At 53.4% G+C, this 16,138-nt stretch overlaps 6 protein-coding genes across 6 annotated transcripts; 3 read left to right on the top strand and 3 right to left on the bottom strand.

Annotated features, from left to right (window-relative positions):
- Window positions 1–3,307: 3,307 nt before the first annotated feature.
- BROUX77_001418 (uncharacterized protein) lies at window positions 3,308–5,048 on the top strand (the record flags this gene model as incomplete). The annotated part of the gene is made up of 2 exons (XM_073745845.1): window positions 3,308–3,802; window positions 3,870–5,048. The coding sequence occupies 2 exons, from the start codon at window positions 3,308–3,310 to the stop codon at window positions 5,046–5,048; spliced, it is 1,674 nt and encodes a 557-aa protein (XP_073609653.1).
- An 826-nt stretch (window positions 5,049–5,874) lies between these two features.
- BROUX77_001417 (uncharacterized protein) lies at window positions 5,875–7,458 on the bottom strand (the record flags this gene model as incomplete). Its single annotated transcript, XM_073745844.1, has 2 exons — window positions 5,875–6,550; window positions 6,620–7,458. The coding sequence occupies 2 exons, from the start codon at window positions 7,456–7,458 to the stop codon at window positions 5,875–5,877; spliced, it is 1,515 nt and encodes a 504-aa protein (XP_073609652.1).
- Window positions 7,459–7,981: 523 nt separating this feature from the next.
- On the top strand, window positions 7,982–8,830 carry BROUX77_001416 (uncharacterized protein; the record flags this gene model as incomplete). The annotated part of the gene is made up of 1 exon (XM_073745843.1): window positions 7,982–8,830. One exon carries the CDS (start codon window positions 7,982–7,984, stop codon window positions 8,828–8,830), a length of 849 nt encoding a protein of 282 aa, XP_073609651.1.
- A 546-nt stretch (window positions 8,831–9,376) lies between these two features.
- BROUX77_001415 (uncharacterized protein) lies at window positions 9,377–10,172 on the bottom strand (the record flags this gene model as incomplete). The annotated part of the gene is made up of 2 exons (XM_073745842.1): window positions 9,377–9,937; window positions 10,071–10,172. The coding sequence occupies 2 exons, from the start codon at window positions 10,170–10,172 to the stop codon at window positions 9,377–9,379; spliced, it is 663 nt and encodes a 220-aa protein (XP_073609650.1).
- A 1,062-nt stretch (window positions 10,173–11,234) lies between these two features.
- Window positions 11,235–12,803, top strand: BROUX77_001414 (uncharacterized protein; the record flags this gene model as incomplete). Its single annotated transcript, XM_073745841.1, has 4 exons — window positions 11,235–11,309; window positions 11,373–11,444; window positions 11,511–11,996; window positions 12,252–12,803. The coding sequence occupies 4 exons, from the start codon at window positions 11,235–11,237 to the stop codon at window positions 12,801–12,803; spliced, it is 1,185 nt and encodes a 394-aa protein (XP_073609649.1).
- A 345-nt stretch (window positions 12,804–13,148) lies between these two features.
- Window positions 13,149–15,213, bottom strand: BROUX77_001413 (uncharacterized protein; the record flags this gene model as incomplete). Its single annotated transcript, XM_073745840.1, has 2 exons — window positions 13,149–15,132; window positions 15,197–15,213. 2 exons carry the CDS (start codon window positions 15,211–15,213, stop codon window positions 13,149–13,151), a joined length of 2,001 nt encoding a protein of 666 aa, XP_073609648.1.
- Between the last annotated feature and the right edge of the window lie 925 nt (window positions 15,214–16,138).

Below are 16,138 nucleotides of genomic sequence, written 5' to 3'. Positions count from 1 at the left end.
TGTCCTTCGCTAGAGTATAGTTGCAAGTCTGAGCAGTCTACAAGCTAGGCCTCACTCATAGACGTAAAAGAGCGGAGAAATGCTTCCGTGAAGTACACAACTCGTTCGATTCCTTGAAACGCTGAATGGAAATAGGACACGCTTCGCGGGTCTTTGGATTCCGGAAGTAATAGACTTGTTGCGTCCGCGACGCCGCAAAATGAGCGCATTTTCATAAGCGGAAAATACTTGCTGGGGCGAGTAACAACAGCGCATAATATAGATTTTTTTTTTTGGGATTTGACGATAATGAAACGCGATGCAATGTGGCGTGTAGCTCTCTGTCGGGGCAGTATTACACTGTTTCACCACCAGGACTCATGGGATTTTCATGCTTGGGCTCTCAGTTTAGATAATCAACTATAGTCAAGGCTTCGGGGTTGTAATCTCCACGGCGGCGGAGATTCTGCGCAAGTCAGACGCCGACTACGCCTCGTCCAGTCGTGCCTTAGTGCACTTTTGTGTACTATATCCATACATACACACAGAATTACAGGTAGCTGACTACCAGATAGCAGCAGAAAGCGAGACCACTAAGGGATGCTGGAGTAAACATGCTCACCATCAAAGTGAAAGTACTGCAGGGACAGGTTCTCAAAGAGCGCATGTTTTACGCTTTGATCTTGCATGGGAATACATACGTGTATAGAGAATACCACGATATATTAGTATGCATGGGTTCAGTCTCATATCATGTACAAAAAAGAGGGTGATTTGGGAGAGAAAGAAGCCGATGGGAGAATTAGAGTTGGGAAGGACTAATGTAGCTCTGCGACTATATGAATATTTTCAAGGGGTCGGTGTTGTAGTAGTAGCCAACCACGTCTCCTGGGGCCGTAAAAGCCGGCCTTGTTCGAATACATGAGATGGCATTGCCATGGCGGCTTGGTAATGATGATGGTGATGCTATACAAGAGGTTGTAGTTCCTTGGCTTGGGTTTTTCGCCCCCCCCCCCCCCCCCCCCCCCCAATGTTCTACACTTGCCTGTAGTAGTATACAGCTGTGATTGATCAAGCTGGTCATCTCGGCCCTCTGCCGAACGGTATTTCTTGGCAAACATAAGCAGAAGTAGCGAGCGAGCACACACATTCTTAGCATGCGGAAAGGAGGCGAGGCCCCATGGAACGAGTTGAGAGAAGGGGTCGGTTGAAACAATAGGTATGCATCTAAGCATGATATGTGTTCCCGAATATGCATATATGCCAACCACAGGGGCCACATTGCCGGCTTACATGGATAACTAGCCATAGTGAAAGATCCGGGGGTAGAGAGAGTGGTCTGTGCGTTAGCAGCCGACCCGGGTAAACAACAAGTCTAAGCCGAGACCCCGTCTTTGCGTTGCTTCAACTCCGCAAGGGAGGGCAGCCAAGAGATCTAGACATTGCTGAATGTCATGCCAAGAGCTTCCAACGAACATGTGCAGCTATGTACCGGTAACTATACATGCGCTAACTACGCGATAGGAACGAAACAAACTGGAGCTGGGGTGGGTGGGGGGGGGGGGGGGGGGGGGGGAACAACAGAAAGCTTGATTACCAGCACAACGCTCCATGAAGCTGTCTGCTTGTGATGGACGAACAAGTACAGATCAGTTCAGGGCATGATAGGGAGGATGTTGAGCAGGAGGAGGCTAAACGACGGACCCCAGATGGGCGGGCGGACTGTTCAAAGTCTGCTGAGAGGAACAGCGACAAAGGCGGCGGGCCAGCGCCCCAGTATGCAAATCAGCTGATTTGCTTCCATTTTCATTTCCTTACACTGCGGGTTTCAGTTGGGTCCCTGTTTCATCTGTTCGTCTGGTATAGTTCCTGACTCAAATAAGCAAGCCAAGGATAAATAAAGGAACAAGCTCATGATGTCTTCATGATGGTCCCCTGGCAGGCCAATAGCAGGCTGCTCTGCACCATTGGAGATCCAGGATGAGCGAGTAAGAGAAAAAAAAGATCTCCTCGCGAGTCTGGAGGATCGAATCCGCCGACCAGCACGTAGCAGGCGTGTTTTGCTGCCGAGCTCAGAGTGGCGGTTGTCGCTGCGACCATGAGCAGACCAACGTGTGAGCACAAGTGCAGTCCACGCATGGTAACGATGGCCAACTAAATACAAGGACACCATGCCCAAGTACACGGAGCCACACGAGATTTTGGCTCCGTGAAGTCCGGACGGACGTCGGCGAGAGCCAAGCCGCCAGACTTTGCGTTGCCTTGGGCTCAAGGGCCAAGACTGTCAAAAGCGGGGTGGAAAGCTTGTCGCCTTGGCTTTCGGGCAGCCAGAAACAAAATGGCAACTGCAAAATGGGAAACTGGAGAGAGAGCCTGAGCAAAGGCGGCGACCAGGGCGGCGAATGAGAGCGCTCGGTTGGAGGGGCTCCTTCCCAATCGGGTAGTTGGAGAGAACAGCGATCACGACTCGAGTTTGGCTTTGACTTCTTGAGACGAACCCTAACACCATAGCACCACCAAAATCACCAACGACAAAGAACTGCTGGACAAACACGGCCAAGCTTGCATCCAGACGGCAGTTCTTCCGTGTTACCAAGAGGAAAGAATCAGGTGAAGCATCGGACGAAAAAACCAGCCAGTCCGCTGCTTCGCCAGCACACACCCCCTCCGCCATCGCCTCTCCGGGAAAGGTCTGGATGAGAAGACGCACCCTTGGGCTGTCCCAAAGGACTCCAAGATGCTAGCTGGGCAGAGTGGAAGACTGGCTTTCCATGCTCTGCCTTCTCTGCCTGGGTACAGTTATGACATGCTTTTCCAAGGCGTCACAGTTGCACTCCCACGCCAATCGCCGCTCCATGCGTTTCGAGTTGTCTCGTCTCATCTCCGAATAGCTGGTGAGGGCGTGGGAACCTGACTGGCCGATGAGCTGTCCATTACTGCCACCCCTGGTGCTGGCTTGCTTCTCCACCCCCGCCGAGCCTCATGGCCAGGAACTTCACCTTGCCCTCTCACACGTACTGTGCGTCCGCCTGTTGTTCGTCTCATGGGTATCTATAAAATCTGCTGTCTGCCACCCTCATGTCCCTTCCTCTTCTTTCCTCTTCATCCTCACCATCACACCTTCATTGCTCATCACTCCTTTCACAAGTTGCAAGCAACTTTCCCTTCTTTCGGACCTGATTGATTCAGACGACCACACTCTCTTTTCACTGATTGACTCAGTTTCTGTTCCAACCTTATTCGTTCTTTCTACTTTCCTTTTACCGTCTTAATCTTTTCTTATCCTACCAATTTTTCTCAATCGTCCTATACCTTTTCTCTAGCAAAAATGTACGGCCAAAAGATCTCTGTCCTTGCTACCTTGGTGGCTGCCGCCCGCGCTCAGCAGGTTTGCTCTCTCACTACCGAGACTCACCCTGCCATGAACTGGCAGCAGTGCACTGGTGGTAGCTGCGAGACCGTCAAGGGCTCCATCACCGTCGATGCCAACTGGCGCTGGACTCATGAGGTTTCGGGCAGCACTAACTGCTACACTGGCAACACCTGGTCCGACACCTGCACCAACGGCACCACCTGCGCTGAGAAGTGCTGCGTTGACGGTGCTGACTACAGTGGCACTTACGGTGCTGTTACCACTGACGACTCTTTGTCGCTCAACTTCGTCACCAAGGGCGCTTACAGCACCAACGTTGGTTCCCGCATGTACATGATGGCCGACGACAACAAGTACCAAATGTTCAACCTGCTAGGCAAGGAGTTTACCTTCGATGTCGATGTCTCCAATCTAGGCTGTGGTCTGAACGGTGCTCTGTACTTTGTTTCCGTAAGTAATTGCCATGCTGATGCTCTTTGACAAGCCAGTAAATATACTAACAAGTTTGCAACAACAGATGGACGAGGATGGTGGCATGTCCAAGTACCCCGGAAACAAAGCCGGCGCCAAGTACGGTACCGGCTACTGCGACTCCCAGTGCCCCCGTGACATCAAGTTCATTGGCGGCGTTGCCAACTCCGAGGACTGGGTTCCCTCTTCCACCGACTCCAACGCTGGTATTGGTGGCCTTGGTTCATGCTGCTCCGAGATGGACATCTGGGAGGCCAACAAGATGGCTACTGCCTACACTCCCCATCCCTGCAAGACCATTGGTCAGGAGACCTGCAAGGGCGACGCCTGCGGTGGAACCTACTCTAAGGAGCGCTACGGCGACAACTGCGACCCCGATGGCTGCGACTTCAACTCCTACCGTATGGGTGACACCGAGTTCTTTGGTGCCGGCAAGAAGATTGACAGCACCAAGAAGGTCACTGTTGTGACCCAGTTCATCAAGGGCGCTGACGGCAAGCTGGCCGACATCAAGCGTTTCTACGTCCAGGATGGCCAGACCTTTGAGAACTCCGAGTCCAAGCTCACTGGCGTTTCCGGCAACTCGATCACCGAGGAGTTCTGCTCGGCCCAGAAGACTACCTTTGGTGACAAGGACTCCTTCGGCGACAAGGGCGGTCTGGCTCAGATGGGCGCTGCTCTTGAACAGGGCATGGTCCTGGTTATGTCTCTGTGGGACGACAACTACGCCAGCATGCTCTGGCTGGATTCTACCTACCCCGTTGACTCCACTGCCGCTGGCTCTGCCCGCGGTGAGTGTTCCACCACCTCCGGCAAGCCCTCTGATGTTCGCGCCTCTGCTCCCAACAGCAAGGTGATCTTCTCCAACATCAAGTTCGGTGATATTGGCTCCACCTTCACTGCTCCCTCTGGCTCTAACTCCCCTAACACCGGCTCCGACTCTTCCTCCGCCGCTTCTTCCGCTACCCCTGCCGCCGCTACTAGCTCTTCTTCCTCTTCCAAGGTTGTTGCTGCCGCTGTCACCCCCGAGGCCGTCGATACCCCCAAGGCTTCTGGTTCTTCTACCACCCCCGCTGGCAGCACCTCGACCCCCAACACTGCCTCAACCTCGGACTCAATCCCCCGCTACGGCCAGTGCGGTGGTTCCAACTACAAGGCCAGCGGCGGCTGTGTTGAGGGTACGACTTGCAAGGTCATGAACGACTACTACTCGCAGTGCGTCTAAGGGAATTTCCAACTCCAAGAATGCATTGAAAACAAGCAACCAAGGAGGACATGTTGCTTCTCTCTGAGGATGAGCAATCAAGTGTTGCAGAAAGGCTAGTCCTTTTCTCTTATGCTTTTTCTATACTTGATGGGTGTGATGCAGTGTTGATCGATTCATTTTTTCCTTTTTTCTTCTTACCTTTTATCCGCTTATCCCTCTGGCTGTGTGTGAAAATGTGAATATTTACATAGTGGTTGGGTGTTTCTTTTCTCTTCACGTACATACATAAACTTTTCTTCTTGGCCAAGTTATGCCTCTCTCTCACACCTCATCTTGTGCTTCTATAATCTACATGTGACTTTCCAAATTTTCATTTACAATATGACGACACAAAAGGTCGAGCCCCCATCCCATTGCATGACATCCCCCAAAAAAGGGAGAAATAACAAGTCTCACGCCCTTAGGTGAGACCCGGGGGATGCGCAAAAGCTAAAAGTACAAGGTTTCTCTTTCTTTCGCCATGGCCGATGCTGATGCGTGAGATGACTGCTAACAGCTCGCAGGCGTACAAGAAATGATCAACATCAAAAGGGCGGAAAGGGAAATATGGTGAACAAAGCAGCAGTCAGTGCAACAAAACAAGCAAAAATGACAGGAAAAAAAAAAGAAACAAAAAGCAAATGTTGTACAAAGAGTATACACGAGTGTCGACGCCAGTAGTCAGCCACTCCGCAAATCATCCCACCTCCTCTATCCCAGTCCACTCTTGGTAGCCCAAGCCCTTTTGTGACGTGCGCCTTCACGCCCTCTTCCATCTCTCGCTCCAGAGCAGCGCCGCTTGGTCTTAGTACCAGTCACGGCCGCTCTTCTGCATCTCAATGATTCTCCAGCCTCGAGTCTCGGGGTTATTCACGTCCTCGGGTGTGCGCGTAATACCAATGGCATATGTGACCAGCTGCACCTTGTCTTCCATACCAGCAGCAAGCTCGTTCGTCTTCGCATTGCGGTACACGTGGACTTCCTGGGTGCGGCAAGTGATGATGAAGACAGGCACTTCACCGGGGTCAAGCATGCGGGCCTTGAGCACATCGACATTTCGGATGTCGAGGATGCGGCCGTCCGATTTCATGCCCATGGTCAGGTACTGCTTAGTTAGGGCCTCGTAGACAGAGAACTGGGCGGCCGAAAGCCACTCCTTGAGCGTGACGACGTCACCCTTAACATAGGCGTCTAGTACCTCGGGCAGGATGTAGTCCCGTAGCTCATTGAGGAACGGCTCAATGCGGAAATTGGGGTCCATCTGCTTGAACTTCTTGACAACAAGTGCCTGCTCGTTTTCAGCAAAGAAACCACCAATGGTATCAGTGATGCTGCGCGCAGTGCTGATCAGCGGGTTTTCGGACTCCTGGTAGACCTTGTTCATGTTGAACCAGCTCTGCATAACGGAGCTAGAGTCACGGAACTCGCGCCACGATTCTTTCCAAGCCGAGTCTTTGTGGAGGGTGACATTGGTGCCAGCACTAAAGAAGGAAAGTCAGTATGACTGGTACGGCTGTTGGGGTTGTTTCACCCAGAACTCAAAAACTCACTCAGGGTTCTCTTGCAGCACCTCGCCAGCTGCTGGGTCCTTGGCCAGCTGCGCAGCTCTCCGCTTACGACGTTCTTCCTTTTCCACCCAGCCACCATATCTCGCACTGCTGCCGTCATCAATAGCCTCCTTGACGTTCTTGTAGGCCTCGGTGTCACGGATGGGCTTGGTAGCCTTGTCCAGGGCCTCACCGGTGACATTGGCAGCAACACGAGCGCCCTTCATGACAGGGGTTTCCCAAGTCCATTGAGCACCCTTGCCAATCGCAGTAGCAGTGGTACGAACGGCTGAAGAAGCAGCAGAACTGACGGCGCCGGTAGACTTTTCATAGGCCTCGCGGGCTTTGCGCACCGACTCGCTTTCGGTAAACTCATGAGCAGAGGAGGCCAAGGCCTTGGTGGACTCATTCCACTCTTGCGACTTCTGGAATTCAGACTGCATAGTCTCGCGGAAGACCTCCCAGGGTGTCTTGTCGCCGTGAGGTGGCGGTGGGGGCATCTCTTCCTTTTTCTCGTCCTTTTTGTCGTCCTTCTGCTTGTCTTTGTCTTCGGTCTTGGCGTCGTCTCTGTTCTCGTTCTTGTTCTCATCCTTATTGCTCTCGTCCTTCTTATCCTCCTGCATGCGGCGGCTCGTCACGTGCATTTGTCTTGACTGGCGACCGAGAAACTGAGGCATAAAGGGCGATGTGATGGATGACGAGAAGGACTGGGTGGCAGTCGAAGTGGGAGAGAGTTGCGATAATCTGGCCGAGGTCGAGATCCTGGGAGAGACCGAGGCGGAGACGGTCGAGGCAGCGGCTCTGCAAAGAGACGTCTGCCGGGAGCTTGCTATTCTATGCATGATGGCTGGCGAAGTAGCGAATATGGAGAGAGGAGAGTCAGACGTGGAGGGGTGGTGGCTTGTGCTGGAATGAAGGAGCTCTAGGCCACAAGATCAAGGCCCAGAAAACAGGGGACCAAGAAGACAAATCGGGACAAAAGAGAGAGTCGGGAGCCAGGTCCAATGATGCGATAATAAGAAGTGAGCGAATCGCCGGGTCGAGGGGCCGTGGAGTGTTGCTTGCTTGGCACGAGCCTCAAAAAAAAGGTCGGAAGAAAAAAAAGTCCAGCTGCAGCCGGAGCGGAACGTTCTAGTATGTGTGTTTAGCCGGTGTTTACCCGTACGCCGAAAATTCAGCCTACCTTGGTGGTTCGGCCAACATCGCTCAGACAATTTTCACGATCCGCCGTAGCGCAAGCTCTAAAGTGCCGGTCGCAGCTCAAGCAACCAATCTCTCGGTTTTCGACTGCCCATTGACCGACTTGCAGCTCCGGGTTTCTTCTCTGCGACGCCCCCGCCCCACCCAATTACACCGTCGCACCTCATGAGCGCTCTCTTCTGCAGCCGGATCCTGGCCCGGCCAGCGGCCCTGCAGCGGATGGTCCAGACCCCGCTGGCCTTCAATCCGGCCATGGCCTCGCCTGTGGTGCTTGCGCTCCGTCCATTCTCAGGCTCTTCTCTCCGCCGCGCTGACGAATCCCAACAGCCCCCGAAATCGCCGCTCACCGCCCCCGCTGAACTCTCCACAACCTCTTCTGAACCCTCCGCCCCCGTCGACACATCAGCTAGCACATCTGCCGAGACGCCCAAGCCCTCTTCAACCTCGGCTTCGTCAGCTCTATCTTCCCCGCTGGCTCACCTATACCCCTCCGCGCAAGACAAGGAGGCTAGCAAGCCCAAGACACCAGAACTGCGACAGTTGAGCAACTCGCTGTTCGCCGCCACTGGGAAGGCCAACAGCACCAATGTTCAGGAAGCAGACGCCCCGCTAACTGACGCCAAGGCTAATGAAGACGACTCCGTGGAGCCGTACCACTTCCATGTCTACTCACACAAACACAATACGCACATCACCGTCACGCGGCCCAATCGCAACCCCATTATCTCCATGAGCTGTGGCAACATTGGTATCCGCAAATCACGCCGCAAGAACTACGATGCTGCCTACCAGCTGACCGCCTACGTGCTTGAGCGTCTGTATCACGAGGGCTGGCAGGAGAAGATCAACAACCTCGAGGTTGTGCTCAAGGGCTTTGGTGCGGGTAGAGAAGCCGCGACCAAGGTCCTGCTTGGCCAGGAAGGAAAGCTGCTGTCGGACAAGATCATACGAGTGGCCGATGCTACCACTATCAAGTTTGGTGGTACGCGCAGCAAGAACCCTCGTCGTATCTAAGGAGGAGGAACCCGATCAGATTAGTTATACTCTTTACGGATGCCGTCTGTAGAACTAAGATTTCTGCGGCCTCGTGTGTTCAAATGGCCTCAATAGCATCCATGGCCAGCTGCCAGGACTATAGTAGGCTTTGATATGTACCACTATTGTACTTTTTATAGGCAGTCTGTTCTAGCGAGAGACTCCAATCGAAAAACCAGGAAATTTTGATTCACAACTTACTCAATGCCCGGCTGACTTCTGCCGTGTTTGAAATACCATAACTAACGTGATTCAGAAGTTGTTTTTTGAACTAACTATAGCCTCAACTCTGCAAACAAACTGTAAGAGGCAAAAAGACGAGCCAGGCCGAGATGGAACCAGTATGCTATGTACATGTCTCAAGGCCGGCCGGCGAGTGCCTGTCAAGCCGGAAAATGAATGACGAAAAAGACGCTAATACCCAATATCCCGCCCGAACTCCCGCAAAACCCCACAAAACATACTAATCAGATCAACACCAGCTACCCACAACAACATTTTGATCTTCAAGCCTACTGCCGTACGTCAATTTCGGGATGACTGCAAAAGCATGCGAGAACTCTCATCTGCATAATCATCGTCTCCCATAACTGACTCAGCTGTAGCAATATCATGGGCACCATCATCCTCTTCTTCTTCCTCTTCGTGATCTAGACAGACAGCTTCTTCTGAGTCTAAGTCTGGATTATCCAGCCAATCTCGGGGAACCAGACATGGTAATGCCAGGCCCACGCTTGCGGCGCGGTTCAGCCAGGCAGGCCCCGGGCTACCTGTCAGTTTCTCTACGAGATATGAGGTGAAGTGGTTACAGTTTTTGGTCAAGATGTTGTAGCTCGGGCCCAGAAACCTATGCGAGGCGTCTTTCAGCACAGCGTCAATCTCTGCGGATGTAGCCAGGGTAAATCCATGCAGAATTTCGCAGCGGAAGGTTCCGCCGGGCGGGAGAGTCTTTGGATGGGTCCAGTAGACGCCGGTCATACCGCGCTTCTGGTGGCCTCCGTAGGCGTATTCCCGACCGTTGATAACGACCCCAGAATGGAGCATAGAGGTTCCAAAGGTCCACATAATCGAGGACAGGCGTCCGGGCTGAAATGGACGACAGAGGTTAGCAAGTGTGGGCGACGTCATGGGTTCTCATTCGAGTTTAATGGCGTTTCTTGGCTAGCGACGCAATCTTGGCGCCAGAGCGGCACTTAGACGGGGAGATAGCGCAACTCACAGGCATCAAATCGTAGACGTGAATAGTGATTTCGGTCTTCTGCAGCGAAATCGTCGAGCGGTGCGACATCATTGAGCGCCGCGGGCCCTGTTGTGAAGCCATGATGATGGGTGTGTGGACAAGGGGGAAAGAGAGAAAGGGAGAGAAACGGTGTGGATGAGGGTTTAAGAAGAGCAGAGAGGCAAGCGTTTCAGCAACAAAAGGGCAAGTTCAAGATGGCAATGAGCACAGAGAAGAGTGAGAAGTTGATGAGAAGATGCGCTAGAAAATAAACAGGATAAATATTCATGTGTGTACCTATGTATGTGAATAAGGAAAAAAAAAAAAGAAAACCCGCAGCGAGTGTCGAGCGCAGGCTCTTGTCTTTCTAATCAGCGACGTCACACGGAAGATGGCTGGCGAGTAAAGACAGAGGCCGCGTATTAGGGTTTGGTTGCTTATACCTTAGGGTTGGACGCCATGTTTTTAGGGGATTTGTTTGTTTAGCTTGGCGGTGCTTCTTCTCTGATTCCGTCTACTTCACTTGCTTCTTTTTGAAATCTCTGTTTTGCATGATCGCCACATCGCCCGTCCGCGGCTCAAACCTCAAACGTCATCGGAAGCGCACCAAAAGGCCCCATGTCTTGCTTCACGTGCTCACGCACGTGACGGCCCGGCGGGGGCTTTCAGAGCACAGAGCCCCACTTTGCAGCGCCAAGCAAATGGAGCTTCAAAAATTCTTCTCGCCTCTTCTCTTTATTCCCCCGCCTCAATCGTTTGCCTATTTCATCTCCAAACTCTTTTTGTCTTTCTTCTTTTTCTTCTTCTTCTTCTTTTTCTCGCCCCTTCGGCAGGACTTTGTTGTTTTTTGTCGAACGCGCAAGTGGTTGATCTCGCAGTCACCGCTTTCCTCACTGGTTCTATTGAAATATAAACTAGTTGTCTGATCTTGGACTCTTTTCCATCTCTATCTTCCTCTCTTTTGCTTCTTTGGAGTCTGGCTCGGTCTGAAAACTCGACCTAGCTTCGCCCCAAACAGCCTCCAAAATCACGCCCTCGGCTGTCTCCGCCGCGTGCTTCGCATCCCCTTTTGTTTGGAGATCTGCAGTTCGTTCTGCTTCCTTTTCCGCCTGCTCCTTTATCGTCTGCTCAGTTCGCTCCTACGCCAAGCGCGGTAGTAAGAAGATGGCCCCCAAGAAGCCCATCGTCGAGGAGAAGATCCTGCTGGGTCGTCCCGGAAACAACCTGAAGTCCGGTATTGTGCGTCTAACTACATCTTTTTGTGCTGCCAAGACTGTTTGCTAACTTTTCTCCGCACTTCAGGTTGGTCTTGCCAACGTCGGAAAGTCTACTCTTTTCCAGGCTATCACCAAGTCTACTCTTGGTAACCCCGCTGTACGGTTCCCTACTTGCCCCTTCACCATTCAACAGGGAGCGACGGGCTAACATACCGCTGCGCAGAACTTCCCCTATGCCACCATTGAGCCTGAAGAGGCCCGTGTCATCGTTCCCGATGATCGCTACGAATGGTTGTGCGAAAAGTACAAGCCCAAGTCGCGGGTGCCCGCTAACCTGACCCTCTACGATATCGCCGGTCTAACCCGCGGCGCCTCTACTGGTGCTGGTCTGGGTAACTCTTTCCTGTCTCACATCCGTGCTGTTGATGCCATCTTCCAGGTGGTTAGATGTTTCGATGATGCCGAGATTATTCACGTTGAGGGTGATGTCAACCCCACCCGTGATCTTGAGATTATCTCCGATGAACTCCGTTTGAAAGATATCGAGTTCGTCGAGAAGGCCCTTGAGAACCAGAAGAAGAAGACTCGTGTCGGTGGCCAGTCTCTTGAGCAGAAGAAGGCCAAGCAGGAGCAGGAGACCATTGAGAAGATTCTCAAGCACCTGGTCGATGGTAACGAGATCCGCAAGGGCACCTGGGGCCCCAAGGAGGTAAGAATTTTCTTCGTTGATTTTCCTAAGCATACACTTTCAACATTCACACCCCCCTCCCTTCCGAACACTTTCCCTTTGGCGTTGATGAGGAAAGGCCAAAAGGCCCTATATAAACCCAGCTCTTCGAATGCAATTGCAATCATGAGACGAATCTATGCTCTGAGCCCCTTCAAATCTCCATAATTTTGAGATCCCTTTGCTCTTGAACAATTTCTTTGACTTTCAAAAAGCTGTTCACTAACAAAAAAACAGATTGAGGTCATCAACCCCCTCATGCTTCTGACTGCTAAGCCGGTCGTCTACCTGGTCAACCTTTCTGAGCGTGACTACATCCGCAAGAAGAACAAGCACTTGCCCAAGATTGCTGAGTGGCTCAAGGTCAACGCTCCCGGTGACCCCATCATTCCCATTTCCGTTTCGTACGAGGAGCGCCTCACTCGCTACGAGACCGAGGAGGAGTCTTTGGCCGAGCAGAAGGCTGTTGGTGCCGAGTCTGCTCTTCCTAAGCTAATTGTGCTGATGCGCAAGGCCCTGAACCTGGGCTCCTTCTTCACCGTCGGTCCTGACGAGGTCCGCCAGTGGACTGTCCGCAACGGCATCAAGGCCCCCCAGGCTGCCGGTGTCATTCACACTGATTTCGAGAAGACCTTCATTCAGGCCATCGTCTACAACTTCACCATCCTGAAGGAGCTGGGTGACGAAGCCGAGGTCCGCGCCAAGGGCAAGGTTATGACAAAGGGTAAGGATTACGTCGTCGAGGACGGTGACATTGTCCTGTTCAAGGCTGGTGCTGCCAAGGGTTAAATAACCATACCCTGACTAAATAAAAGAAATGATACCAATAACTTTTGCGCCTGTCCTTGGTGATTGAAGGCCTTGTATCTATAGCTGTGTTGATTTAAAAAAGTTCTATGAAATGAAAGTGTTATGAGAGAAACGAGTGAAAATTAAATTACAAATATGAAAGTCTAACTAGTATGTTACAATGCTGCTGCCACGAAATTTCTGATAAGAAAAGTCGTTTTGGACAAGCGTCTCGAGGCTAACTCCGGAAGCCTGGAAAAAGTGGGACCTAGCAAATAGGCTCCACAACACAGTTTTCACAACCTGTCCTACCCTCCCAAAATCCAACTTCACAGGTATCCACTTTCAACAGCCTCCGTACTTGACGCCACGCTTACCGAGCTCCTTGCGACCAACAGGATCCTCGGGCAAAACCCACCCGCGTGCACGCTTTGCCTCACGCTTCTCAGCTAGCTGCGGCGGCGGCATCCAAGCATCGCGCGCCAGCGCTTTGCGCCGTGTGCCCTCGGCCGGAGCACCAATCTCGCTCTTCCAGTGGGCATGGCCGGGCATCGGCTCGTCGCCAGCCATCATGCACAAGACCCAGAGCGCAAGGCAGGCTGAGAGATTATCGGGCTTCGGGCTGGCGCCGGCCGCTGCGGCAGTGGCGCTTGCGGCTTCGACGCTGACACCGGCGCTGGCGCCGTCTGACTGAGCCTGCTGTTGCATGCTGCTGTTGGTTGATGATGCGTTGAGTGGAACGCTGGCGATTTCGAGGAAGCCAAAGTTGGGGGTGGCCTCGGGTCCATTGCGCACGACCACAAGCTCGATCTCGGTGATGATGAAGCCGTAGCGCGTGCCGTGCTCGCGCATAGCGTGTTGCAGGGCGGCCAGACTACGCAGATACTCGACGCGCTTGATGTTGCCGTCGATGCGCTGGGCAGTGTTGAAGCGGTCGTAGGCGCGCACGAGCCCGACGACGCGAGCGGTCGGCTTGCCGCCGAACAAAAGGGCGGCCGAGGCCGAGGCGCTGGCATCGTTGGCAGTGTAGAGCAGTTCGTTGGGCGAGATGTTGGCGATGGGGCGTGCGGGCACGCTGAACTTGAGCGGGCGCGGCGAGGAGAGTGCCAGCGCCGCATTGAGCTTGGGAAGATATGTGCTGGCGTAGATGGCGTGCAGTGACGACTCGGATTCGGGGTGGCGCGTGGTGGGGGAGGGCGTGGGCAGAAGGGACTGCGCAACGGGGTAGTCGAGGAGAGTTTCTGCGCCAGGGAAGCTGCGGATGGCTGCGGCAGAGAAGTCGGTCCACGGGCGGATCTGGCGGGCGTCCCACCAAAAGTGCTTGGTGTGCGGGTCGCGTAGGGGAAAGGCAAGGGTGCGCACAAGCGAGGCAGCGGGGTTGGGGGCAGTAAGATAGGACAGAAGGGTTGTGGTGGGTGTTGGGGCAGCAGAGACAGAGTAAGACGCGGAGCGACTATGGGACGAAGGCTTCGGACTAATGTTTGCGCTTGTGCCCGTGCCTAGAGAATAAGCTTGTGCTGAAGGGAACTGGTAGTCGGGTAGTGCTGAGTAGGCCAGAGACCGGCTCTGGATGTTCAGCGGGTCGATGCCAAGGTCAAAGTTGAGATGATCCTCTGTAGTCAGCACAGACATACCAGCAGACACTTGGGCGGGGGCATTAGCAGAAGAAGTGGTAGGGGCAGCGGTGGCCAGCACCGAGATCTCGGCAGGGTCGAGGGTGAGATCAATAGTAGTTGGGCCCGCCACACTATCCAATACGTTGTTGATGCAGCTCAGCTGACTGGATGACAGGGCTCGCGGCGGCGCCGAAGACTTGCGCACATACTTGCGCTTCTGCACACCGCTATATGGCAGCGAGCTAGCGCGTTTGGCCGAACGGCCTGACATGCCTCTAACAGCGCCCATGTCGAAGCCCAGGTCAATATCCAGGCCCAAGCCCAGGTTTAGGTTGGCGCCCAAATCGAGCGGCTGATCCTGGTCCTGGCTGCGAATCTTGGGCAGCAGTAGCGGGCCGTGCTGCTGGTGCACAGCAGGTGACTCGTAGCGCACAGGCTGCCGGTGCTTGGTTTCGGGGCTGTGGTTGTCGAAGGGTGTGACAGCGCGGGAGCCCTCGACTGAGGCAGCGATGGCGTAGCTGGAGCCGGCAGATTCGGTGGAGTACAACGAGCAGTGGGAGCTAGAGCGGGCGTGGCGGCTGGGGAAGTCGAAGAGAGGCGCCTCGAGACATGGCTTGGGGTCCATGGGAAGAGCCAGCGTGACAGGAGGAGAGGCAGAGACATCATACGCGGCATCTTGGGAAACCAGATCGTAGAACGACAGGTCGAAGAAACTGAGATGGGAGTTAGTGCGTGTGCTGTAACAAGCAGATCGTCATATGGAACGGGGAGGCTCACGGAGATAAAGTCGACATTGCGGAAAGATTAAGACGGGAGACCAGCTCCGAGTATATGCAAGACAAGGACAGAGCAGAAGCTTGTGAAAGCAGCAGGAATATAGTAGGACAAGAGCAATGAAGGCACCAGTAACAAGAAAGGATATTAAGAGTATGCAGACATGGAAGAAGAAGATGTGGCGAACGCAAAGAACAAGAAAGAAAGAAAGCACAACAAGGAACGAGGAGCAAAAGCGAGACACAGAGCAGAGAATCCCCAAAAACAGAGGAGCAGAGGATGGCCATACGTCGTCTTCTTATTCTTTTTTTTTTTTCTTCTCGTCTTGCTGCACTCATGCGGTCTACTCTCGTGGCCGCCCCATTCAAGACTTTGCCAAGGGGGAAAATCCGCCTAGAATAAAAAAAAAAGAAAAAGAGATGTAAACTCGAGTGACGTTGGTCACCCACTTACACTCCTTTAGGGGCGTGTGTTTAGAGCAATGGCTGAAAGCACAGGGCCTGGGGCGCTGTAGTTTCAATTCACAGCGCTGTAAGCTAGCTAAGACAGAGCCTGTGGCGACTATGAGCCGCCTGCACAGCGCTATAAATACAGCGTGTCACCTGCTATGCCCAGCCCAACCTAACCTATCACGCAAGCCGCGCTCCTGAGCCCCCCAAGTTTCTCTCTTCCTGACTGGCTGCTTCACCGCTACCAGCTAACTATTATTGAACCTGAAATCCAAGTCCAGCAGCGCCCCCTTTCGCCCACGACAAGCGGCCATCTCGCATCTCGCACAGGCGGCTATCACATCGCCAGCGCGGCTGTTGTCTGGGCTCTGATTGGCCTGCGGCCACCACTGCCAATTTGTTAGCCCGAGGCAAACCTTGTGTACGTTGATCTCGGTAGAGGCCAAGCGATGGCCGTTCTGGGCGGGCTGGAGTGCCTATTTTGAGAACACGCGGA

Source organism: Berkeleyomyces rouxiae (assembly GCF_048999995.1).
Source record: "Berkeleyomyces rouxiae strain 22BRR77 chromosome Unknown BrBRR77_ptg000001l, whole genome shotgun sequence".
In the NCBI taxonomy this organism is placed as follows: Eukaryota; Fungi; Ascomycota; class Sordariomycetes; order Microascales; family Ceratocystidaceae; genus Berkeleyomyces; species Berkeleyomyces rouxiae.
The sequence above is the reverse complement of the archived record's forward strand: the minus strand, read 5'-3'. Positions and strand labels throughout refer to the sequence as shown.